The sequence below is a fragment of the Esox lucius genome, chromosome 5, assembly GCF_011004845.1.
Source record: "Esox lucius isolate fEsoLuc1 chromosome 5, fEsoLuc1.pri, whole genome shotgun sequence".
NCBI classification, from domain to species: domain Eukaryota; kingdom Metazoa; phylum Chordata; class Actinopteri; order Esociformes; family Esocidae; genus Esox; species Esox lucius.
The window spans coordinates 18278293-18301374 of NC_047573.1; the positions used below are offsets into that span (position 1 = coordinate 18278293).

The 23082-nt window shown below is 44.4% G+C and overlaps 2 protein-coding genes across 7 annotated transcripts in view; both read right to left on the minus strand.

Moving 5' to 3' along the window:
* Positions 1-13481, minus strand: part of trrap (transformation/transcription domain-associated protein) — an 87592-nt gene extending 74111 nt beyond the window's left edge. For 4 of the 5 annotated variants that reach the window (XM_034292178.1, XM_034292176.1, XM_034292177.1 and 1 more), the window contains exons 1-23: positions 13380-13481; positions 12486-12675; positions 12131-12180; positions 11880-11990; positions 11652-11756; positions 11195-11278; positions 10938-10994; positions 10641-10766; positions 10260-10426; positions 9708-9804; positions 9431-9569; positions 9257-9335; positions 7949-8183; positions 7504-7849; positions 7203-7300; positions 6117-6311; positions 5744-5935; positions 5360-5525; positions 4016-4272; positions 3702-3902; positions 2008-2159; positions 803-1002; positions 43-260 (exon numbers count right to left, since the gene is read on the minus strand). In XM_034292178.1, coding sequence (XP_034148069.1) covers positions 43-260; positions 803-1002; positions 2008-2159; positions 3702-3902; positions 4016-4272; positions 5360-5525; positions 5744-5935; positions 6117-6311; positions 7203-7300; positions 7504-7849; positions 7949-8183; positions 9257-9335; positions 9431-9569; positions 9708-9804; positions 10260-10426; positions 10641-10766; positions 10938-10994; positions 11195-11278; positions 11652-11756; positions 11880-11990; positions 12131-12180; positions 12486-12585 — 3375 coding nt within the window. In that variant the 5' untranslated portion in view covers positions 12586-12675; positions 13380-13481. Of the gene's footprint in view, positions 1-42; positions 261-802; positions 1003-2007; positions 2160-3701; positions 3903-4015; positions 4273-5359; positions 5526-5743; positions 5936-6116; positions 6312-7202; positions 7301-7503; positions 7850-7948; positions 8184-9256; positions 9336-9430; positions 9570-9707; positions 9805-10259; positions 10427-10640; positions 10767-10937; positions 10995-11194; positions 11279-11651; positions 11757-11879; positions 11991-12130; positions 12181-12485; positions 12676-13245; positions 13328-13379 lie in introns of those variants that run through there. The other variant, XM_034292175.1, reaches the window with a different exon arrangement.
* Positions 13482-16436: 2955 nt separating this feature from the next.
* Positions 16437-22329, minus strand: tmem130 (transmembrane protein 130). Of its 2 annotated transcripts, XM_010863981.3 has the most exons (8): positions 22030-22329; positions 21846-21934; positions 21474-21642; positions 19252-19397; positions 18967-19051; positions 18358-18560; positions 17734-17846; positions 16437-17145 (listed from the first exon to the last, which is right to left on the minus strand). In XM_010863981.3, exons 1-8 carry the CDS (start codon positions 22035-22037, stop codon positions 16993-16995), a joined length of 966 nt encoding a protein of 321 aa, XP_010862283.1. In that variant the 5' UTR covers positions 22038-22329; the 3' UTR covers positions 16437-16992. The 2 variants fall into 2 exon arrangements, with proteins under 2 accessions (XP_010862283.1, XP_019901981.1); XM_020046422.2 differs by lacking the exons at positions 19252-19397; positions 21846-21934; positions 22030-22329 and having other exon boundaries at positions 21474-21555.
* Between the last annotated feature and the right edge of the window lie 753 nt (positions 22330-23082).

Consider the following 23082-nt stretch of genomic DNA (forward strand, 5'->3'; position numbering starts at 1 on the left):
CACGTCCATTTGAAAAAGAATCAATAAGACTTTCAGGCTCACCCTCTCCTTGGAACCCAGGATGATGGAGGCTACGTCAAAGATAACAGCCAGAGCCACCTCTCCTATCTTACACAGCTCCTTCTCCTCATACGCCATGCAGATGGCGATGGCGTCAATCAGAACCAGTGGGTCCATGCCCTTGGAACCGTTCTCCTCACTGTGGAACATGGCCGTATTGGGCTGGCTACCCAGCTGGTAGCACTGCAGTAAGAACGGACCTGGGGCGAGACAAAAGGAGCAAAGAAAGTTGGAAGGGAAAAGACAGGTCCGAAATGCAAGAGGGGACAGCATTTTACATTGACATCTTAGTCATTTATTAGATGCTTTATACAGAGTAACATAAAATAGAAATGCCACACAGCCCAGGAATAGTAAGTACAATATACTCAATAAAGTAGCTAGATGCAAAGTCTGTGAAAGAAGACGAAATAACAGGAAATTAAAGTATTAGGAAATGAAAGGCCACAGTGGTGGTAGGAACTATCGAGGCATTTTATCTTTGAACAGGTAGGGTTTCTGAAGATTTCTGCAAACAGTCAGAGACTCAGCAACTCCTAGCGCTAAAGGGGAAGTCTGTTCCAGGACAGAGATTAGCTTGTACTGACTGAGCGGGAAGTTCCATCTCGATGGGATTGGACGGCCGAGGGAGCAGAAGTGGCGTGAAGAGCTCGGGGTAGACATGTTTAAACACAGCCTGAAGGTAGTTCGCCTCAGTGCCCCTCACAACAAGACAAGAAGAAAGAGAGACTTGTTCTCTCACCACACTGCTGGGCGACAGCCACCATGGTGTAGTGTCTGATGAGGCTTGCCACGAAGGGAAGAGCGCTGGGACGGAGGTCCTTAATGACGGCAGACATGAACGCCCCGGTCAATGCCTGTTCAAATGTCCGGCGGGCCGGTGTGTCCTGGGCCTTATAGCGGTGAGAGATGATCACGTTGGGAATCCACTTCTCTGTGAAACTGGACACACACACACACACACACACACACGCAACACACTCAATTAGCATGCCGTCATAGGACATTCATTAAGCAGAGGAACTGGAACATTAACATTATCATCACAGGGTATTAGAAGGGTAATTCATCATTTAGAGGGTTTGTCACATCATCTTTGTTTTCCTTCTGTTATAACAGACATTTTCTAAATGTCTCTGGGCCAATCATCTGTTGTCCCTGCCCGTGGCCGACAGAGACGATCTCTACGCCCGCCTGCCTGCCTGGATCCGTCTTTGTCCCCGTGTCTCCGCGGCGGTTCTGGGCCCCCCCCCCCAGAAGGGACACGCGTCCCTGTGTTATTGGGGCTGGCTAAAAGGGGACAGGCTGAAATGATTGAAAGGCTGTTTTCTCCATACTTGAGCCCGTGTTTTATAATGCCAGATGCCACGGCTGGCGCTGATGGATCGCCCCATTTCATTATCGCCATTTAAAGGACTCGCTTTGGGGTGGGGGGGGGGGGTGGGGTTGCGGAGTCGGGAGGCAGAGGGTAAGAAGGACTGCCAGATCACTTCACAATCATTCACAGCCCTGCCATTCCAACGCAGCTCCATTCTCCCTTCTTGGCATTTGGCAATATAAAAGAGAGCCCTCGGACGCTTTGACCGAAAGGTCTTTTCGCGACGACCGACCGGCAAGAAAAACGGACAGAGGGACAGACAACGGAAGTGCAAGCGCGAGAAAGACAAGCGCTGAGAAGAGAGGACGTCATAGACCAGGACGCCTGATGGCCTCACCATCTTCACTGACACACATCTCAGAGGAGTGTAAGCAGCCCGGTCATTAAGCCCTGTCCCCGGACACCATCCCAATCCTCACTCTATTTCTGAGACTAATGAGCTGCTGCAACCACGGGGGGTGCGGGGGGGCTTCACATGTGAAGCAACATATTAAGGGGAGGGAAAGCAGGACAGGAAGACGAGGCATGGGGTGGATTTCAGGGGCTCGTTAGAAGAGATAGTATATTACTTTGGGTGAGCCAGTAGCTGGTACAGGGCGTGTTTGTTGTCGTCCAGGCTGGTCATCGCCACCAGGAAGCACTTGATGACTTCCCAGGCCTGTCGTCTGTAGTACGGCTCAGTGTTGGCACTCTTCAGACAGTCCAGAGCGGTCTCGATAGCCTGGGGGGGGGGGGCAAGGAGAGAAAGAAAGGTTTAATTCAAACATCCACACCAACAAGACAGCAAAACACGGCCTTCACTACAGGAAATCCATTCGCTGACCATGGAGGATCAAAGAGCTGTTACAACAGACCAAGTCGACCGTTAATTTGAATTCATTGGGAGTTACACCGAATCTGCGTAGAAGAACTCCACTTGTTCTGCGCTGAGGCAGCAGGGGGACGTCCTGACGGAGCCCGGCACTGACTACCCTGTCACGGAGAGAGAAGCCCAACACACTGTGTCAGGACAGCCGGAGCACAGGCCATTTCGACAGGCCGATTATGAGCCGACAAGCCAACTCAGCCAGAGACGTAAAGAGGGAGAAAATGAACTAATTAACGCCACTCAGAGAACAAGCGAGGGAGAGATAGAGAAAGAGAGAGAGAGAGAGAGAGCAAGCTGGTGTGTCTATTGGGAGAGGAGGGATAAAGGAGGAGAGCGCATCATTAAATTCAACTAGCCCTGTCAGCACACAGGGGCTATGCAGCTTCTGTGACATTAACTCATCCCATCAACAAAGCACATAGACAAAGACATTAGAAAGCATTTTAGATAAAGAGGGCTCAAAGAGGCTTTGAAGAGACTTCAAAAGGATGAGGAAGAGGAGGGAGAAACAGACGGAGAGAAGGCCGGCAGAGACAAAGAGGGAGAGATGGGAAGGAAAGAGCTGGAAAATAAAGGGATTGAGGGAGTGCAAAGGAGAGGGAACCGAGAAAAGCAAAAAAAGATGGAACGCAACGGTGTTCCATTCATTACCATTCAAACAAATGTCGGGGTAAGAAATTATGCAAATGCCCAGTACTTCCAGAGAAGAGGGGGGGGGGGGGGCACTATCTCTAGCTGCCATCTTTGAAGCACCCACTCAATTCCCGAAATGACAGTGCGGGCGCGTGCCTTTTTATTAGCAGCAGATAGAGCCGGAGTCTCCCGAGAGTAAACAAGGGTGTCGTCACGCCACTTCCTACAGACAGATTATTCAGGCTTGGATAAGAGATCAGGAACTGGCAGCCTGACGAGGTCTTTAATTACCTCGGGACGTCTCCTCACACAGGTCTACAGTGCATCCCTTCCCCACGCGTAGAAGCCTAAATATTTCGCAGTGGAACCTGCAAGGTAATTTTAAGAGCGCAGATGTGCTGTGAAAAATGTATTATGTCGGCTTTAAAACCTATTCAGTATTATTTATCGTGCAACTACATTTCCCAGCGTATGTGCAGTCGGGCACCCGGTAAAAAATCTCAGCAGTGTCCTGATCAGGACCAGGATTCCTTACTTTCGGGAAATATCCCATTCTTCAACACAAGTACTATTACAAACGTGAAGTCGCTCTGGATAAGAGCGCCTGCTAAACCCCGAAAATGAGAAAGTAATTCTCGCCATGACCGCTTAAAACTGCCCTGTGATTGCATTGAAACAGAAAAGCCAGAGCTGAATAAACAGAAATCCTTCAGAGCGTTTGTGTCCCCGTGCTGAGACCCTGGGTTTGAGCGGGGGCCTCACCTTCTCCATGGGCAGCTGTATGGAGGCCTTGCAGTCAGTGAACTCGGCCTTGATGCTGGGACCCTGGACCTCAGTGACCACATACTGCAGCCGCTGGGACTCCTTCAGCATCTTCCTGTTGCTGCCGCCGAACTTCCCCAGCACCCGGTAGGCCACGTGGCTGATGGTCTCCGCCGGGTTACGCAGCGTCCGCCACAGAGCCTGGAGAGCACCAGGAAGAGGGGTCAGCAGAAACACGATGGGGGGGGGGGGGGGTCTCTCTGATTTAATGTATCTGTATGTGCATGTGTCTAACTCCGGGCACAAGTCCTTACCTGCATGAGCTCGGCTCTGACAGGCTGTATGTGATCATACAGGAAGTCGGGCTGCAGGTTGTCCACGCAGAGCTCCAGGGTGCGGAGGCCCTGGCTGACCAGCGTCTGGGAGCCGTTCAGGGCGGACACCAGCGGGTCCATCAGCATTGGCAGGTAGGGCAGGAGGGAGCTCAGCCTGACAGGCACCGTCAAACACAGCTCCACAAACAGGTCCTTCATGTGCTGCTTGTGGAGACCACTCTGGAGCATGTTGAGGCCTGGGGGGGGGGACTGAAGTCATGTAATGTGTGGCATGTGGTTGACATCCCACTGTGTCTTTACCCATCTGACCTGTGCAGGGGTGTGACCGGGCATGTATTCCGAACCTGATATCCGGAACATTCCAGACAACCGTTAGTATAACTTCTAGCAATATAACTTACGCCGGTGCCAACACCCCTCTGCATTGGAGAGAGAGAGCAAGAAAGCAGTCGATTCTACCCGTGGAAAAGTACAAAAAAAGACAGATGGGTATGTTTATGGATTTCATTTTACAGTCTTCAGTTTACAGCCATGGATATGAGCCCAGTGGTTGAGATAGGGACTTTAAGCACTTCATGAAAAAAACATTGCAACCTTTTCGCTTGCCTCCATCTCAGTAAACAGGCAGCAGCCGCTCAGAATGAGGCAGTTTAAGCCAGACATGCCAAACTGGAGAGATGGTTATGGGTATCACTTCACTGCAGCCCCAAGACAACACGTGTGCCACAAACACAGCTCAAATATTACGAAACTGCCATTCTCAACCCTTAGAATGATTCTTTCTATTTCTTTTGAATGTTTTGCAATATTCCATGTTCTAAGTTTTGTGTGGACCCCAAGGAGTTGTTTTGCTGTTGTCTTTTCCAAATAAATATATGAATCCTAATTATTTATATATCAGCTGGTCTCTCATCGTCAAAGCAGGTCCCTTCCACTGAACAGGATATGCAAATACCTCAGGAGGGAGCCCAGGTGAAGGTGAAAACAGTGACAGCAGGATGGATCCTGCCCATCATGGGCAGATGGACATTAGAAATGTAAATAAATACAAGGTTTTGCAGCCCCCGAGTGGTTTTCGGGTCAGATGCTCTAACCGCCATCTTCCGCTATGGAACACTGCCAATACTGAACAGTGAATGGCATTCATTGACCCTCCGTGCTGGGAGGGGAAAAAATGTCAAACCAATACCAAAATCCACACCCTGCTGTGAGTTTGGCGGACCGTTACACACCGGTGTCTGTCTTCAGATAAGGGCGTACACAAGACAAGCTACAAACTTGGACGAATATCAGAAAGGCAGTTGTGTGACCAGTGGAGCCTACCCTGCAGCAGGTTGGGTAGGAGGGGCAGGAACTCCTGATAGAGCAGGTCATGACTGCCTCCACCAATTGAACGGAACAGAGCCCTGAGAAGCAGGAAGTAGTTGTAGGGTTCCTTTGCAGACTGTGCCAGTTCCATGGAGCTGTTCACTATCTTATGGAGGTGGGGCTGGGAAAGAAACAATAACAGGATTCAAGGGTTTCAAACATTTCATACATTTCATACAAGTGGAGATTTGACTTTGAAAGGTTAAATGTCTACTAATGTAGACTACATTTCAGTTCAATCCGGATCATTTTCTGAACAACCCTTTTCAATTTGGGCAGGGGTTACAAGTGGCTTAGAAATGATGAAAAGGGGTTCAGCAAAACATCAATCATCCTAACCTTGAGCATCTGTTCATTTTCAGCAGCAAACAGTGAAACAGAGCCAAAGACCAATTTAAATAGCTTGAGGTAGAGGTTAGACAGCTCTACATTTGAGCCCATCTCAGGCAGTCTTTCCAGAAGGTACTCCACTAGGATGGTGGCAAACAGGACTGAGGTTGACAGGTTAGCCAGGAACGAGTTAGCCACAATCTGGAACAAGGAGATGGTTTGCACATTAGTCCACAAAATTTTTTATGACCAATTATTTGCTAAGGACTGTGTTCAATAATGGTCTGGAAAGCCGAAATGTTGCATAAAAATAAGCGTATAACTGTAACCCCATCCTTTCCTATATAGCAATTTTTTATGGAACTCCAGAGAGCATGGATACCTGCAGGGCATAGTTCTTGGAGATCCTCTCCACCATGTAAGGAACCGTTGTCTGGAAGATCTCCTTGAAGGTGAGGGGGTTCATCATCGTGAAGACCCCAGCAAAGTGCTCCAGCACCTCTTTCTCCTCCTTCATACGAACCGTCTGACAGTTGGCCACCCTGACGTATGTCTGCTGGTTGTTGGCAATCTGTACCTAGGCAGGAGAGGGGGGTTTGGTGCGGTTATACTAGGGTTATTACAGTAACACTAATCCATCTGTACCTAGACAGGAGAGGGTGGTTGTGTGCGGTTATACTAGGGTTATTACAGTAACACTGATCAATCTGTACCTAGGCATGAGAGGGGGGTTGGGTGCAGGTATACAAGGGTTATTACAGTAACCCTGACCAATGTCTACTCAGGCAGGAGAGGGGGACATGATGCTGTTATACAAGGGTTATTACAGTAACCCTGAGCAATCTATAAACAGACAGTCTTAAGATTGCCTTGTGTTAAAATCCTGAATTTAGCTCTCATACACAGGTACAGTAGGTATCAGTATGACCCGGAGTTTCTAGTGAGTAATAACCTGAACAATTCATAGCTAGCTGAAAGGGGGTAGGGCTTTGTTACATAAACTGTAACATTGACATGAACTATGTTTGTCTACTGTTTATCCTATCATATCTCCATATCCTATCTTGGGAACCTCACTGCTACTATCCCTGCATTCAAGTGGCACATTCACCTCGCACATTCAATTTGCCTTCATTGCACATTCAGAACTGCCATCGTAGTTGCATTTTTCAGTTGTTACATATATATGTCTACCTCTGGGAGCTCATAGCTGCTATCTCTGCATCCCAGTTGCACATGCTACCTTACTCCTTCAATTGACAATAGAATTGGCATTTGTACCCGCAGAACCATTATCCCACTTGTAAAAGCCACAAGACAACATACACAACACTTAATACCTTTCTGCCCTCTTCTATTTGCACTTCTGGTTAGATGCTAACTGCATTTCATTGTACGGTACTTGTTCAATGACAAAGTAGAATGTAATCTAATCTAATAAGACCTGCTTGTACACTAGCAATCATACCTGGTAGATGTCCAGGGCCTGCATGGCGTATTTTACCAGCTTGATGTAGATTTGAGTCTCCTTGGGCTGAAGCTGCTTGTTGGGAATAAACTGGGCCTCTGCAACACAACACACACACAGTCAGTCAGGAGTCCATTCACCCTGAACACCCTTCCTAAAACACATTAAATGAATTAGACACGCCGGGAGGTTTTTGTCCCCACGCCGGTTTCAACGTAGAAAGGCGCGCATGATCTGTTCGCCAACTCTTAAGCGTCTGCTTAGAGCGTGATAGGAGGGTTCTCCTCTCGGCCCCTCTCACCTCCAGGGGCCTTGCAGGAGGTGATACCCCAGGTGATGGTCTTCACCCCACAGACCAGGGTCTTCACCAGGCTACGACAGTCCGACACCTGGAACGTCTGCTTGTCCTCCTTCTCCCCCGGCCGGTCGAACGGGGTGGCGGGAGCAGGGGGGGCGGGGGTGACAGGCGTGGGGGGAGCAGGGGGGGGCAGGGTGGCGACAGGTGTGGCCGGGAGGGCAGGGGTGGCCGGGACGCCGGGCAGCGCTCCCTGGGGTTCCACCACGCCCATCTCCGACTGGGGCTTGCACTTCTTGAAGATGGTGGCGAGCTGGTAGCGAGCGATGGTGTGGAACTTCAGCACGAACACCTTCGAGGGGGAAACGAAGTGGAGAGATCAGCGACTTACAGGCGACAGCAGCCAATTCCATGGTCGGCGGCGTGGTCCGTCCCGTCCGTCCAGGCTTACCTCCAGCATCCTCATCAGTATGTCCCGCCCGTTGCCGTTCTCCTGTTCGCTCTTGGAGCGGATGCAATCCACCAGGTTCAGCAGGAGTTTGCAGGACATGGTCTGGATGCTGCTGGGCAGGGACTCGTCGTCGATGTTCTTGGCGAACAGCTGCACGGCCAGGGACAGGTCGGTGAGGGGCAGGTTCTGACGGACGTGGTGCACCAGGTCTGCCAGCGTGCTGTAGGCCAGAGGTCTGGGGGGGGGGGGGGTAGAGGGCAAAGGTTAAGGGCAATAACAATGAAAGAGGCAAAAAGGTCAGAAGGAGAAGTTATATGTGATTTAGATCTTTGAACCATCAGGAAGACGCGCGTTGTACAGATCCACTGCCACCCATTGGAATGAACAGTTCACTTGAAGGCAAAACTACAGACTCACTGCTGGAGGAATCTATAATGTCGGTTTATCAACAGCCGACCACCAACCAACAAAGCTGTCCCCGATTGAGTTCAGCTAACAAAACTCAAGTTGGTTAGGCTCCAACAAGTAGTATCATCTTGCTTATGAGGTGCACAAAGGCTCCCGTTTACACAGAATAGCCTAGTATGTTTTTTGTTTCTCAGTTTTTCCAAGAGCTATTTAACAAAGCATGGCATGCCCTAACCTGCTACTGCTAAAGAGCTATCTGCTAAAGACTCAGAACCAAATAGAAATAATAATTTGGTTCATCACGTTTTGTGATATTTTATTCTTCAGCACACTTTTAAAGCATTAGACAAGTTCTGTGCACTGAGCTGATTTTATTAAAACCTAGGGTTTTTATTAAATAACAATTTTAAAATGTCAACGAATAGATTGCTCAAAAGAACAGATTGACAAACTCATGTGGGTTCAGTCAGGAACGTCCCTAAAGACAACTATGATAAAAAAAGAAAAGAAAGTCCGCTAAATTATTAAACAGACACTAAATGCTCTTATCCGGATGGACTTACTATCTGTACATTGAACGTGCCCACGCTTTTTAACACACCTCTTTCCTTTCCCCAACTTAACCACAGATATAACAACTGTGAGATCTCTGAACCTTTGTGATTCCAGTTGAGTGAATACAATTGACTATTAATGTAAAAGGTAAGGTGGAAACTTCAGAAACACCTGCCATACTGCTGTGGTTTTGAAAGCTCCAGGGAGCAAAAGGAATAAAGGCCGTCTGGATGTTCACTTATCCTGAAAGGACCATTATGGAAAAAGCACTGGCCCGGTGAACCGTGGCCGCGACATGGAACCATAAAGCAGGCGGAGGTTTGGGTTCCTGTAGGGCTTTCTCACCTCAGTGTCTCCCGGGCCGTGTATCCAGACCCGATCAGGATGGACTCGTCAAAAAGTTTGTCCATGCAAGGAATGAACTCTGTAACACAATGAATATCAAGTGTCAGAATAAGTCTGGGGGAGTCCGAATACATCTCTCTCGGTGTGCGCGTGCGAGTTTGTGTGCGTACTCACGGCTGCGCAGGTCTGTGGTGAGGATGTGTTTGGCAGCGATGAGCAGCTCCTTGCGGAGGTGGGCCGTCTCAGATGGGCAGTTGGTCAGCAGCTGCAGCATGCCCTTCACCATCTGCTGGGAGTACTTCCCCACCAGGTCCTGGGCAAGGACACACACACATTAAAACACATTTTAGAAAACAGGACATTATGAAACTCAACGTTCCTTATGTAGATAAAATGCAAGACGGAAAACCAAAGGAGAAGTTGAACAGAGCAACATGAGCTGAAGATGTACCTGGTAGATCCGGATGATGTAGGCCAGGAAGGACAGGGTCTTTATCTGAGCAGCAATGAAGTCAGCATACAGCTCCTTGTTATAGAGTTTGTGTTGCCTGAAAGTTACATGTTAGGGTTTAGAATAAATAGAGAGACAAAGCTAACAATGGTAACGTACATTTTATAACAATGATGAATGCTTTAATAATTGTTTCATATTCTTATGGGTCTTTAGTAGAAAAAAGCAATTCTGATTGTCTGCAGGAGGGCATCCATTCTACGGAGATTGTTTTATTTGTGCCAGCTCTATTAAAATGTATGAGTACATTAAGAAATAGCAGCTAGACACCTATAACACTTAACTAAATGAAGTCATTTTAATAACATGAGCCCTCTAGCTAGCCCACTGTGCCTCATCATACTCACAGTGAGTATGAAAAGGACACAGACACCCACAGAGACAGACAGAGACATAAACAGGCAGACAGAAAGTCAGACAGACAGAAAGTCAGACAGACAGAAAGTCAGACAGACAGAAAGTCAGACAGACAGAAAGTCAGACAGTTATTACCTGGCCTGAGGGGAAACTTGCAGCATGATGGTGTTCATGATGAGTGGGACAAACTCTGACACAACGTTATGGATGTTCAGTTTGTACAGCTGGTACATGAGCACCACAATGATGGGCAGCTCGGCCAGCACCTTGAGGGACAGGGACCCTCGGGGGATGATGGTGTGCTGGTGGAACGAGACCAACAGAACACAATCAGGGAACAACGATACAGACAGATAAAAATAAAACGAATAGTCCACGCAGAACAGACGCTATGATGAACCCCTTCAGCGCACTGCCTTGCAATTCTACCCATGTGGTCTGAAGGGCTTTGCCAGTGCTTCTACACCACCAAGTGGTGATAAAAGGAGGGCCAGGAACATGAGGAGTTGTACTCACTGTGCGCGTCTCACTGTCCTCCCTGTCCGGGGCACTCTTCACCAACACGGACGTGATCATACCCACCATCTCAGGAGAAGGCACTGTGTTCTCAGCGATCACCTGAGGGTTCTCAAAGTAACGGGTCTGACAGAGGCAGAAAGGGAGAGGAAGGGGACCAGACAGAGGGGTTGAGGGGAGGTTTGTTACAGCAGCATGAGAAAGGAGGTGAGAACAGATTTCAGACATCTTCAGATAGCCAACTATTTCCCAGCTCACACACACAACTATAATACACATGCTGTTTGCTTGTCTCACCACAACTTTAGGCAGCTCCTTATAGATCTGCTTCACGAAGTCCAGAAAGTGATGAATCTGTGAATAGAGGATCCAGGGTCAGTTAACCATCGCAAAAGACAAAGAACGAGGTCTGAGAAGATTTTCCTCGGACTTTATGCTTTTACTCCAAAAGGAGTCAAGGAGACTCAAGGAAAAATGGAAAGAGGAAACAGTGGAGATCAGCCTTCTGCCAATCATCAACACAACACGGACGATAACGAAGCCATGGTTCTCACCTCTTGAGAGATTGGGGGACGAAACTGTTTGTGCAGCTCAATGATGATTCGCAGGCATATCAGCACGTTCTCCTCACTCTCAATCTGAAAACAAGGAGCACGCAATGCAAATACAACACTCAGTCAATCAACACACTTAAAACAGAGAATTACACAACGGACTAAACGTGTGAACAAAGTGCAATACATTTCTAAAAGAAATGTATTTGTTGCTATGGCAAAATACATCACACTGTCCCATCTCTCAGCAAACAGGCATTTTCAGATCTTATCAGTTTGACTTTCAGCGCCCAGATTGATATAAGGTACATGGTCAGACACACTCACTCTCAGTCACTCACTCTCACAAACACACTGTACCTTATTCTGGACTAAAGCACATCGCTCTCATCACAAAGCCCCTGCTGAGCAGATTATACCTAAACCATGTATTTCATAAAATGTTGTAGCATTTCACCTCCAGAAAGCGGAACATGACAGACAGGATGTTCTTGGTGTGAGGTCTCAGGTGTTCATTAGTCGGGATCCGGTGGATGATCTCCAGCACCAGTTTTCTCAGTTGCTGTTGGGGGACAATGGAGGGAGAAAGGTGATGTTCTTTACGTTTCTCTCATAGCCACCCCTGCGACCTCAGTGGTTTTAGAATGGGACAAAAGCTACGAGGAGACCTGCCCCAGCATCACACCTGTGTGGGCTTCTCCTGCAGGAACTGCACCTCTCCGTCCTGGAGGAAGGTAAGGAAGCGAGGGATGATGTGTTCCAAAAAGGTTGAGTATTGCGGTGATGACGTCACATTCTGAAAGAGATGAAGGCGACATCACTAATGTCAGAACAGTCTTAAAGCGTAATGAAGATACGCAACCTATGTTAGAACACGCAGTTGTAGTAGCAACACAGACATGAGATACCCGCTCTTTAGCTACCGTCCGGACTCACCTCAAAGTTCTCGCTAACCTCCTGCATCATCTTCAACTTGGTTTCATCAGCTGGGGATTGGATACAGTAAAACAACCATTAAAGTGATTCATATGGCATATAGAGTCCCCATAATCCTAATCTCTCAGCAGACAGGCATTATCAGATCTTATCAGTTTTACTTTCAGCGCCCAGATTGTTACAAGGTACATTTACCAAACAAACTCACATGCAGTCACTCACTCACTCTCACAAACACACTGTACCTTATTCTAGACTAAAGCACATCGCTCTCATCACAAAGCCCTCGCTGAGGAGATTATACCTAAACCACATCTTCCAAGGACTACGACACCATGCCCAAATCCTCACTTACGTGTGTTGTTGTCTGTGAGGGCTGCCACGAACTGCAGGTACTTTTTCATGAGGGTGGTCTGGTCCACCACTGTGGGGCTGGGGGTCGGCACAAAGGCCATGGTCCCCGCTGGGAGAGACAGGGCTGCGATAGGGCAGGGCAGACACAAGTCTGCACCAATCTCACAGAAAATGTATCTGCGCTGCTTGGGCTGTTGTGAGGATATAGAGGAAATACATGAGTATACTGTATTTGATTTCCATTCGTAGCTAAGAACTCAGCTACTAAACAAGTCTATCTAAACCGAAACGAGAAAAACTGTCTAGAAAGACGGCAAGGAACTAAATAATCTTGTTGTACTCATTACAATTACAGAACTATTACCGCAGTACCCATTATCAGGACGAGAATGATTTTTTTGAAAATATCTATAACTTTACTAAAATTTCACAACAAAGTTTTTGGACTCAACTAGCTTTTAGCATCACACATAGGGAACATGCCTCCCGTTTATGTCAGTCGCACAAATATGACATCATCCGCTAGGTAGCGGTAGAATGAAACACACCATAGTAGATACACATTAATATAGGTATCTTTCTATCACGGATAATCATCAATTAATTACTGCTCTAAACTACACACTTCCAAATAAAACTCAAAAAGCAACCATACTGTCTAGTAAACAGTCGCGTTAGCATGCTAGCTAGCTGGCTTCCCAAAACCGCTCTCGCTATGCCCTGCCTGACATCCCTGTCTAGCAAGTATTTGGACAAAATACATTTATTTTTTTCCTTTTTGAGAACGCATTCGCTGGTTTAGAACTTCATCATCGCAAAATGAGCATGCAAAGAGAAATATACAGTGTATTTCAAGGAATGTAAATGAAAAAGAAAGCCTCTCATTTAAACTTACCAACTAGCACAGACAGGAAAGAGTACCTCTGTAACTTCCGGTCGAGAGCCAGTCTTTGCAAATGTATTGTGTATTCTACCGTCTGATACACTTTTTGCACTTCTATTCTTTTAACAATTCTATTCATGTATACATTCCTTTTAAACAATTTTATAAACATATATGTACAATCGTAATGTGATGTCTAATTAGGCTGATAAAAACCATCCTCATCAAAATAGTACCTCGCGGAATGATATTCAAGACAGGCTTCGATGTTGTAAGACCATCGTTTTCGATGGTCTTTTGAAGCTACATGGGATTGTTACTAGACAAACAATCTCGCGGTAAACTGCGCAGCGCATGTAGTGGATCGCGCCAAATAGGTAAAGGATCCGCCTGCACCGGTCTGACCAACTTGGGTATAACATTGCATACAATTATACATTTTATATATTGAAAATGTACGCAGATGTCTATTATATTTTATTTGTAACTATGTATTTCATTTTAAGCCAGTTTTAGCTCAAATAAAGATCAACTGACACAGATACAGTATATTTATTATTGTTTTAGAGTAGGCTATCCATCTAACATGCATTTCTGTCAGTCCTTGACCGCATCCAAAATTCACTCCTACACCCTATCCGCTGGAGATCTGAGATGGATTTATTTAGTATAAGTAACTTGGTGAATCTTACGACTGAAAGTTGGAGTTATATCACATTGTGCAAAACTGTAAAACCCACAAAGGTCCTAGTGAAGTGTTTGTCAGTATGGACTGGGCCCCTGTTTAGATAAAAAAATTAAAATCACTTTGCCACATGATGGCAATAAACAATCTCTTTGAGAGACAATATGAAGGGCTTAAAGCACAGAAAAAAATATTTATGGGAATCACGTGATTTGGAATGAGTTGCTGCTGATCTGGCTTTTGTCAGTCCTTTACTCAAAAACAGGTCAGGTTTGAGAAGATCAGAACATTTAATTTAGCTTTAGATCACTTTGCATCATAAAGACTTATTATTATTTGACAGTCACAAAATGTCTCTATATACATTGTGTTTCTGATCTCGTCAAATATTAATGATGATTTCGGGTTAAATTTTTAAAAATGTAGTATTTTGGATTAAATAAAAGGTTGTAACATCAGCCTCCCACTAGATGGCAATTAAGTAGCCTACTCAATACACAAAAGATTGATCGCATTCTGGGTAGCAAAAAGCAGTAGACACAAATAAAACTGTTGATCTCAGAATCTCCTTCACACTCCTTGTGACATCTAGGGCACCTTTTAGTCAATCTAGGTAGAAGGCCAGAGAGTGCTTCCTTCCGGCACATAAGGATGATAAGACCTAGAATAGCATAGAATGGGCTTTGGGAAAAACATCTCAACATGGAGTGTCACATGGCAGTTGTTGCAAAGAAGCATGGCCTTCAATCACGAATTGGATTACACAAAAACTGGGAGAAAAATTGGGTAAAAGTAAATAGAAATCTCTCAATCCCAACTGAAGCCCTGTGCTAGCAGTAGCATCTAATTCATATTAGTTTTCTCAGGCCAGGTGAAAGATATCCGGACCAATAAAGTGACCAGCACAAATAAAACCCATGCCAAAAACAAGATGACTCTAAATAGTGCCAACCCTCATCAGGTGAATAAAAACATAATCTCAAAATATAAAACAATAAAACACATTCCATAATAAGAGGGTTCTCAGGGACATACCACATTCCTCACCAACCTGAGGGTATAGAAGCACTGCTGCATCTTCTTCACCACATTTCAGGTGTTCTGTGATGTGCACACAGAGCAACTTGAAACGTCTCTGGAGCCGTCCTGTTGTTGTGTAGGGCGGGTGGCTCTCTCTCTTCTGCCTGCAGAAGTTCTGACGATGAAAGAGAGGTTATTTCCCTTCATGGCACCATCCCACCAGGGCCCTGAACACCTCCCCGTTGGCTGTCTCATTGTCAACGGAGATCAGAGCCAAACACTGTTGGGTCAGCAGCAAACCTGATAACTGAGTCGATGTTACAGGTGGCCACATAGTCATCAGGTGACAGACAGCTCTACATTGTAGAGGATGGACTCACAGTGATGTCTGGAACAGAATGAATTGAATAGTGTTAAACACATCATGGTTTCATCCATTCACTCCATTCCAGGCATTAATATTGTCTGTCCTCCTCTCACCCGGCTCCTTCAGTGTGCTCCCTCTGGAGGCCCCTGTGATAGTGAAAGTCAGTGAATTTCCTGCCCTCAGGGGTCAGTGCAACAGGATGAGGCCCCCCAGCTACCTGATGTGATTTTTGGACATGGTGGTGTTGAGAGCTGAGCAGGAGGGTACAAGCAACCTCATAGCTCTTGTCCAGATTGGTTGTGGCGATGGTGTCATCTGTGGCTGTTGGTCAGATGCAAATTGCAGTGGTTTCAGATGGTGTGTATGATGGCAGTGATTTGGTATGTGATCGGCCTTACAAAGCAGTTGGTGGCGACTGGTGTGGTACTAGTGGTACTAGGCGGTATTTGGGTAGGTCACCTTGGCATTTCTGGTTATTGGAACAATGGTGGAGATTTTAAAGCAGGCGCAGACTGTGTTGATTCCCTCAAGCTGTGAGAAGATGTTTCATTGTTCTTATGTCTGAACTGTGACTCTAATTTCTCCTCACACTGACCTGTCTCCTGTTTGTTTGCTTTGCTTATTTTTAGTCATTTATATTTTACCATGGGTAAACCCTGTCATTTAAAACAATGTCCTCGGAGCCATTAGATTTAACCGCCTCGCTCAAAGACAGAACTTTTCACCTTTCCAACTCCAATACTTAATCTAGCAGCCTTTTAGTTACTGGTCAGATGTTCTAACCACTGGGGATTGTCTATCGTACATTCCCCATCCACCTGACAAGATCATTGAAATTGCCTTATTTTATGTTCATAGTGTTTTAACAAAGAGTTAAAAAATATATAGCCTTCTCTAAGATCATAATCTGATTTTATGTTACATATACCATGGTTGGTGCATTTAATACAGTTGTTTGACATCATTTAAATACCTCACATTAGCGCATTTAGTAAAGTTGTTTAATACCATTCAAATACCTCACAATGGTGCATCTACAGCACATGACAGCAGCATGTTGGTTATAGTCATGAGCAGCAAGATACATACAGAACGAAGAAAAACATCCAATTACCTAATAAATACATGCTTTTCAGGGAACAATAACCTGATGTAAAAATTGGTAAATATAACAATGGACATTGATTGTTACTTTATTCTTTTCTGGATTGACCCAAACCCATCTCTGTAGCCTGGAAGAAACGTGGGTTTGGTGGCAGCCAGTAGCTCAATATGACAACCATTAGGGCTGTTCCCCATTGCAGCACTGCTTGGTACCTCTCATCTCATGTCATTGTGGGATACAATGCTGTAAAACTGCCTGGATCAGGATCCTCACAGGCAGATTAACGCAAGATAAGGATCCAAACCAAAAGACACACCAGTATCACATCTCTGAAGTAATTTAGTTAAATGTTATATTAATCTGAAACCAAATTATTTTAGCAAATAATTAATAATTGACTTGAATCAGACCAACACAAAGCCAAGTATGTAATTGAAAGCTAGTTGGCCTATGAATAGGATCTCTCCCCGGGCAGCAAGAGAAGGGGCATGACCTCTCCGTTATCTTCACTGGAAACATTTAGATCACTACTGAATTCATGGAGGTCCTGTTTGGGCTGAAGTTCCACGTCCGTGCTGGAGTAAGTGGCCTTAGTGCTAATCTGTAACATAAATAAACAAACCAGTATAAAGATAAACAGTAATACACTTGAGTGTCTGTAGGTGTTTATAGTGCTGTGGTGTCTAAAAAGGTTGAAGTAATTGAAGTACAAATACCCTATGCAATTCACTGTCAATGAGTGTGCTGTACACAGCCACAACGATAATGTGAAGTTGGTTGTTGGCCATTTTACATAAAAGATCCTCCTACACAATAGCGAGAATATACATTTTCATGTGTTTTAAAACAGGCGCTAGAGCTGTTTGAACAAGGGCCAACTCAGTCCCTGTTCATCTCAGATACTAACGAATATTTAAGTACTAGTTCAAGCCAATGTTAGAAACCAGAAGACTTCAGCACAATCATTGTGTTTTATAGGGGTCTGATGTGCCAGTGTTTCATTAGGATTGAAAGAGTAAAGTGCAAAACCGAAGCTGACACAAAGCCATTAACAGTATAACACTGTGGCTCAATGTGTTACGTATAGATCACCCTATTGTGGATATGTTGTAGAAAGACATCACTTATTTGGGGGGAGTACTGAGAAAGGGGCTAGCGTGCTAGACACATCTGTTGGTCAGTATCCTACCTCTGGTTTGTTTTTCTGTTGTTTCTTAGGGTGGCAGACTACAATAGTGATGAAGGCGAGGATGGACAACATGATCCCAGCACATGGCAGGATGAAGAGCAGGTTATTAAAGGCTGTGAAGAGACAAAGAGAGACTTTCTTTACAGTATATGGTATAATGGTAGATAAAACATGAAACATACTTTGATCCTACTGTAAATCATGAATTCAGTCAGAGGTTGTGCATACAGAATTGATTTTCTATTTAGAATTAACTGCCCAATGGAAAATGTCATAACCCCCTGGTAATACCCATGATTAGTCAAGATTCACAGCATGTCTTTACCCCACAGAATCACGTTTGCACAACCTTTCATTCATCATAAATTTAGCCCTGGCTTAATCATGTTATGTCTGTACGCTCCCTGAACCTCCCATTTAACCCTGTATTTCCACATACAACCTTCCACAAATCAATTCACCACAGTCATGTGCAATGTGGGGTGTGGCTCCTGGTGTTAAATTGATCTAGTCCAGAACTCCCTATCTGCATTCCTTCACCATGATCACAATGGTACTTATGTCTTTCCTTTTCTCTTAACACTTATGGACCAGACCCACTGATCACATGATAATCTGACTTACGATCTCTCCACACAAAGATGCTGCAGGAGGTTTGCATTTTGCTGATGTTGTTGTAGGCACTAATGTCCAGACAGTGGAGTCCTGGAACCAAGAAGGTGTGGTTCAGTCTCAGTGTGTTGTCATACAGCGTGGTCAGGTGACAGCTTTGAAGGGCTGCTGGTATACAGTTATACACGAACCTCCAACACACTGTTATTGGAAGACTGAGAGAGAGGATATATATAGAGAGAAAGATGGAGAGCAAGAGAGAGAGAGAGAGAGAAAGGGATAGTGAGACAGTGAGGTAGATGGGGAAAAAGAGAGAGGTAAAAAGAGAGATAGGAAATGATAGAGACATGAAGAGTGAGAGACAGAGAGGGGAGAGGGGGAGTGAAAGAAGAGGACAAAGGTTATGAGAGTTTGCATACATAGAAAACCAGCAGTAACAGTAGTCAAAATAGAATAAATGAGCTAATGTGGTTGATTAATCATGCTTTATGTTTTAGGGTGTGTATAAATCATGTGTTAAGTTTGTTGTCATCAATCATGTGTAATGCATTAGGTTGTGGTATGTGTGTAAACCTTGTTATGTGTATTAATTGTGTTGGCGTTCTGAGACATTTGACCCACCTTCCATCCACACGAACATCCAGACTGTTGTTTCTGAAAACCTGGAAACTCGAAGGGCCCTTCAATTCAATAGTTCTGATGGCATCTAGAAAACAGTGGGGATTTGCAATACACCTCAAACCAAGTGTGAATTACAACACAGAAGTCCTCAAATGAATAAATAGCCCGGATTTAAATGCAAGATGTCCTCTGAATATTGTCAAAACAACATTTCAAACACACATGTTAAAACAAAAATTCTTAAAATCTAAAAGAATGTACTGCCTACTAAGTGTGTCAACCTACCCAAAACAGTAAGATCCATTGTATATACCCCTGTTAATGGAGTGTAGGTTTTGTTAACGTGGGCCCCCACTTTCAGTTGCAGAGTGTAGCTTCCAGAACATGAGTAGTTGTAGTGCACAGACGGCTCTGATCCCTTAAACACCTCCCTTACAAAACCAGAATAAAACAACCATAGCATGTTGAAATAACCTACAGTTTAAAGCCTAAACTACGAAAATAAAAAATATATACTTCCATCCAAAATGATTGGATCTCTTGGTAAAGATAAGATAAACGTTTCTCTCAACTGACATCTTTTTTTAATCTGATTCATTAGGAAAAACCTTTAGCGATCCATGACTTAATGTTTCAATGGGGTATATAGACAACCGCTCAAAGGATTTAAAATAATCCCATTTTTCAAGTTTTTATTTAAATGTAAGCAGTTCAAGTCCAGTGAATAACATGAAATGGGACAACAATAAGCAGTAAACTGTCAGAGATTTACAAAAAATAACGTACATTTCAAAGTTAAGAGGCCATTTTCAGGGAGGGAACAATAAATGGGTTAACAACTTACAGCTGTTCTGCAGCAATGGAAGTAAATTAAGCCTTGAAAGTTGATGCAAACAATTCCTACAGGTGTCCCTAAATTTGCTGATTACTTACAAACCCTCTGTCTACATAAAAGCAGCGTTGGAACAGACTGTGTTACTACACCCTCTTAAGCATTATTTGGACAGTAGTGTACTGCAAGCAGTAGTAAGTGGCAGTAAGAAAGCCATTGCTAAGATGTCAAAATAAGAAAAAGCAGTTTGCATTGGCCATGAAGCACTGCCACTTGATCTTATGGATCTAAATCAAAATTTGAAATCCTCAACTCATCATGTATGGTTTTTGTACATCATAGGGAAAAGGATGGTTCCTCAGTCTGTGATACAGTCAAACATGGAGGAGGAAGCATGATGCTATGGGGCTCTTTTTCCGGAACCAGAGTTGGTAACTTGCACAGAGTGGCATCCGGAACCAAAACAGCTACCACAGCATTTTGTAGCACCATGCAAAACCCTCTGGTGTCCGCCCATTTGGTCAGGGGTTCATCCTATAGCAAAGTTTCTTAATCCTAGTCCTGGGGACCCAAAGGGGTGCACGTTTTTGTTTTTGCCCTAGCACTCACACACCTGATTCAAATGTTGCCCTACCACTTACACACCTGATTCAAATGTTGCCCTACCACTTACACACTTGATTGACGTAATCAACCTGTCATCAAGTCTTTAATTTGAATCATGTGTGTGAGTGCTAGGGCAAAAACAGAAACGTAAACCCCTTTGGGTCCCCAGGACTAGGATTAAGAAACACTGTGCTACAGTCAATCAAATCAATCAAATGTATTTATAAAGCCCTTTTTACATCAGCAGATGTCACAAAGTGCTTTTACAAAACACCTGGCTTTAAACCCCAAGGAGCAAACAACAGTAGTGTTGAATTTCAGTGGCTAGGAAAAACTCTCTAAGAATGCCAAAATGTAGGAAGAAACCTAGAGAGGACCCAGGCTCAGAGGGGTGACCTGTCCTCTTCTGGCTGTGCCAGGTGAACATATTACGATTATAATTGTAATAATGAATATGCTAATATGTAATAATTAATAGTTTATTTCTGTGCTTTAATTTCAGAGTCATCAAGACATTAAACTGGAAAAAAATAATTTCAATAAAAACGGGAAAAACGTATGTGTTCTAAAACGTTTGACCTATAATGTATATGAGGTGATACACAAGCCAAACTCCGTAATTCATAAATCAACAAGGTTAGAGAACACACAAATTAAAAAAGAAAAGGGTTGCTGACCTTGCTAAATTAGGCAATGGCTGTAAAAAGAATATACGTGCCTGGAAATAAACATCTTCACCATTAGAGCAACGAATAAGACGTTTAAATCACCAGAGGCAGTGATGAACCTCCCTGGATTAGGGTGCATTTTGACCCCAAGCATTCCCCATGCAGTAGATAAAAGTTGGTTGAATCTTGGAGTCACAAAAAAGACATCCTGACAGAAAATAATGCCCTGTGCTGATAAAGACATAAATGTCAGCACCTGGTGTTTGTTAAACTAACTGGAACTTTTATTTTAAGATGAGACTAAAAAAGAGGAGGTTCCACAAGCGAGGACCAACGACTCTAAAGGATCTGGATATATTCTGCACAATTTAGGCCTTTTTTTTTTTTTACCTCATACATACCCATTACCAATGTCCCAGATATAGCTGAATCTAACGTCGCGTAACGTGTTCCCTGGATCGTACAGTTCGAACCTGGTCTCGGTTGAAACCTCCGAAACCAGCTCCCTCTCGCGCACATACGTCGCATTCCCTTCCCTCTGAATGAACACGAGCTTCCCAGCAACATTTTCTTAATAATAAAAAATACGGAAATTAGGTATTAACACCAATTCAGATTTTTGTTCAACATTAGCTGGGCAATCATATTGTTAGCTGTTATTTCTGAATGAAAGATTGCAAAAAAAAAAATGTATTTCTCCTGGTAAGTGATTTTAATTGAGCTTATTATGAATCCCGTTACAATGTATATGTATGCGTAAAAGTATACCCTACCCAAATGAATCAAACCGTTTGTTGCATAGCCCAAAACCAGGGTCCTCGGAACCATGGAAAGCGACACGACCACCACCGCAAATATATTTCTGAAAACATAATGTTCACAAAATGAGGCTACGTTAAAGTTTCTATGTAGTATTTTTCTAGTTAAAGACAATAGTAAGAAAAACATAATATTTACCGAAACATTTGAGCGTGTCCAATCAGTAAAAGTTGATAGCAGTTTTTGTAATACTCAAAACACCTTTCCACAATCAAAAAGAAAATCTACAGTCATGTCTGATAGATTCATTCATTGCCTTCTCGACCACTGCCATCAGTTGCCCAAGTTTCCCAAATGTACATAAAAGCCAGAATTCAAATCACGTCCATGCGTTTAACCATGTGCCTCTAGAAATACAATGAGCCGCTGTCTTATGTAGCGGTCCATGGTGTAAGTATTAGAATTGATTCACCTCACCAAGGTTATGGTTAACGTGCTGTACGCTTCACAGGAATGGCCAATGTTATTTTCTTACAATGTTGTTATTAAGTATGACGCAGTCTAAATTAGAGATACATAAGGGACTATGAAAGAGCTAGACCTTTGACATGAGCAATATTTGTCCTGTTGTTATGACCGCACGATGGAGCCATATACAGAGACATGCCAGAATTATCGGTCTGGTTTCTTCCGCTCAGTGAACAACGACGTCACTCTAGGATTTAATTATGTAAATGTCCTTCAGAGTTATGGATCCTTTATAGATGAATCATATTGTGTGAATAAGCCTATTGTTGATAGTCATGTATAGAATGGGGGGGGGGTAGAATTGGGGGGACGGGGGGGTCATGACCCCCCCCCCCCCCCCCCCCCCCCCCCCCCCCCCCCCCCCCCCAATAATGCAGACAGGTCAATGCGACCCCCTTGGAAGAGAGTGAAAATCCTGGGATTCATTTACCCCCCCCCTCCCCACACACACACACCCAATATACAACACAAACCTACGACGTTGGTATGGGGCTTCATTTGATTGCCGAGCATAACGGTGCGTAATTGGTCCTTTATGCGTAAAAGCCTGGACTCACGGTGGTGTACTGTAGGCTTTTAGGAAAATTATAATATGCCTTCATTCCAAACAACCAGCGATTAACCACGCTTGCACGTTGAGGTTCATATGACTGACATGGTGAAATGTCAGTGAAATGTAAAGTACAAAAACAGAAGTGCCTCCGGAGAGAGAGACGTAGGGAG

Excerpts from the sequence above, each read along its gene's own strand:
- tmem130 (XM_010863981.3), bottom strand. Across the intron at positions 21,643-21,845 it reads AAACGGTTTGATTCATTTGG|AAAATGTTGCTGGGAAGCTC; the intron begins GTAGGGTATACT and ends TTTATTATTAAG. Across the intron at positions 19,052-19,251 it reads AATGGATCTTACTGTTTTGG|ATGCCATCAGAACTATTGAA; the intron begins GTAGGTTGACAC and ends ACTGTTTTCTAG.